This window comes from Plasmopara halstedii, assembly GCF_900000015.1.
Source record: "Plasmopara halstedii genome assembly, contig: Scaffold_3120, whole genome shotgun sequence".
Lineage (NCBI taxonomy): Eukaryota > Oomycota > Peronosporomycetes > Peronosporales > Peronosporaceae > Plasmopara > Plasmopara halstedii.
This window is the reverse complement of record NW_020190023.1, coordinates 856,926-857,346: the sequence shown is the minus strand read 5'-3', so window position 1 is coordinate 857,346 and position 421 is coordinate 856,926. Positions and strand designations below refer to the sequence as shown.

General features: G+C 52.3%; 1 protein-coding gene across 1 annotated transcript in view; it reads right to left on the bottom strand.

Annotated features, from left to right (window-relative positions):
• Positions 1-141: 141 nt before the first annotated feature.
• PHALS_07705 (hypothetical protein L917_08446) overlaps positions 142-421 on the bottom strand; it is a gene marked incomplete at both ends in the record, with an annotated part of 522 nt that continues 242 nt past the window's right edge. Inside the window, one exon of the mRNA XM_024721219.1 lies at positions 142-421. This exon is cut by the window's right edge and continues 242 nt beyond it. Coding sequence (XP_024586341.1) covers positions 142-421 — 280 coding nt within the window.

Genomic DNA, 421 nt, shown 5'->3' with positions numbered 1-421 from the left:
TACCCTGTCGGGCAGCAAGGAAACACCCAATCAGGCATATCCTTACGCGATATGCCTGATTGGGCGGTGAGAACACTTGCAGAAACTGACGCTTAAGCTCCTTCCAGGGAGAAAACGCAGCTTCAACTGAAGCACCGCACTTTAGTGCCCATTCTCGCGCTCGGCTCCGAGTTTGGAGATAGCTAGCGCCACGCGCTGTTGCTCGTTTGGGAGCACGGCAAATACCATAACCATCTCGGCCTCTCTTATCCAGAGCACAAGATTCTCGCCATCCTTACCCTTTAAGGTTTTAGCGCTCACCATGAGCAGCCTGGGTCGGAAGGAATCATTCGTTGTTGACGGTGGCGTCATAGACGCAGTCGACGCTGACAGCTTCCGCAGTAGTGCTCTAGCAGAGCATTCTGATAATTTAAAAATGCCT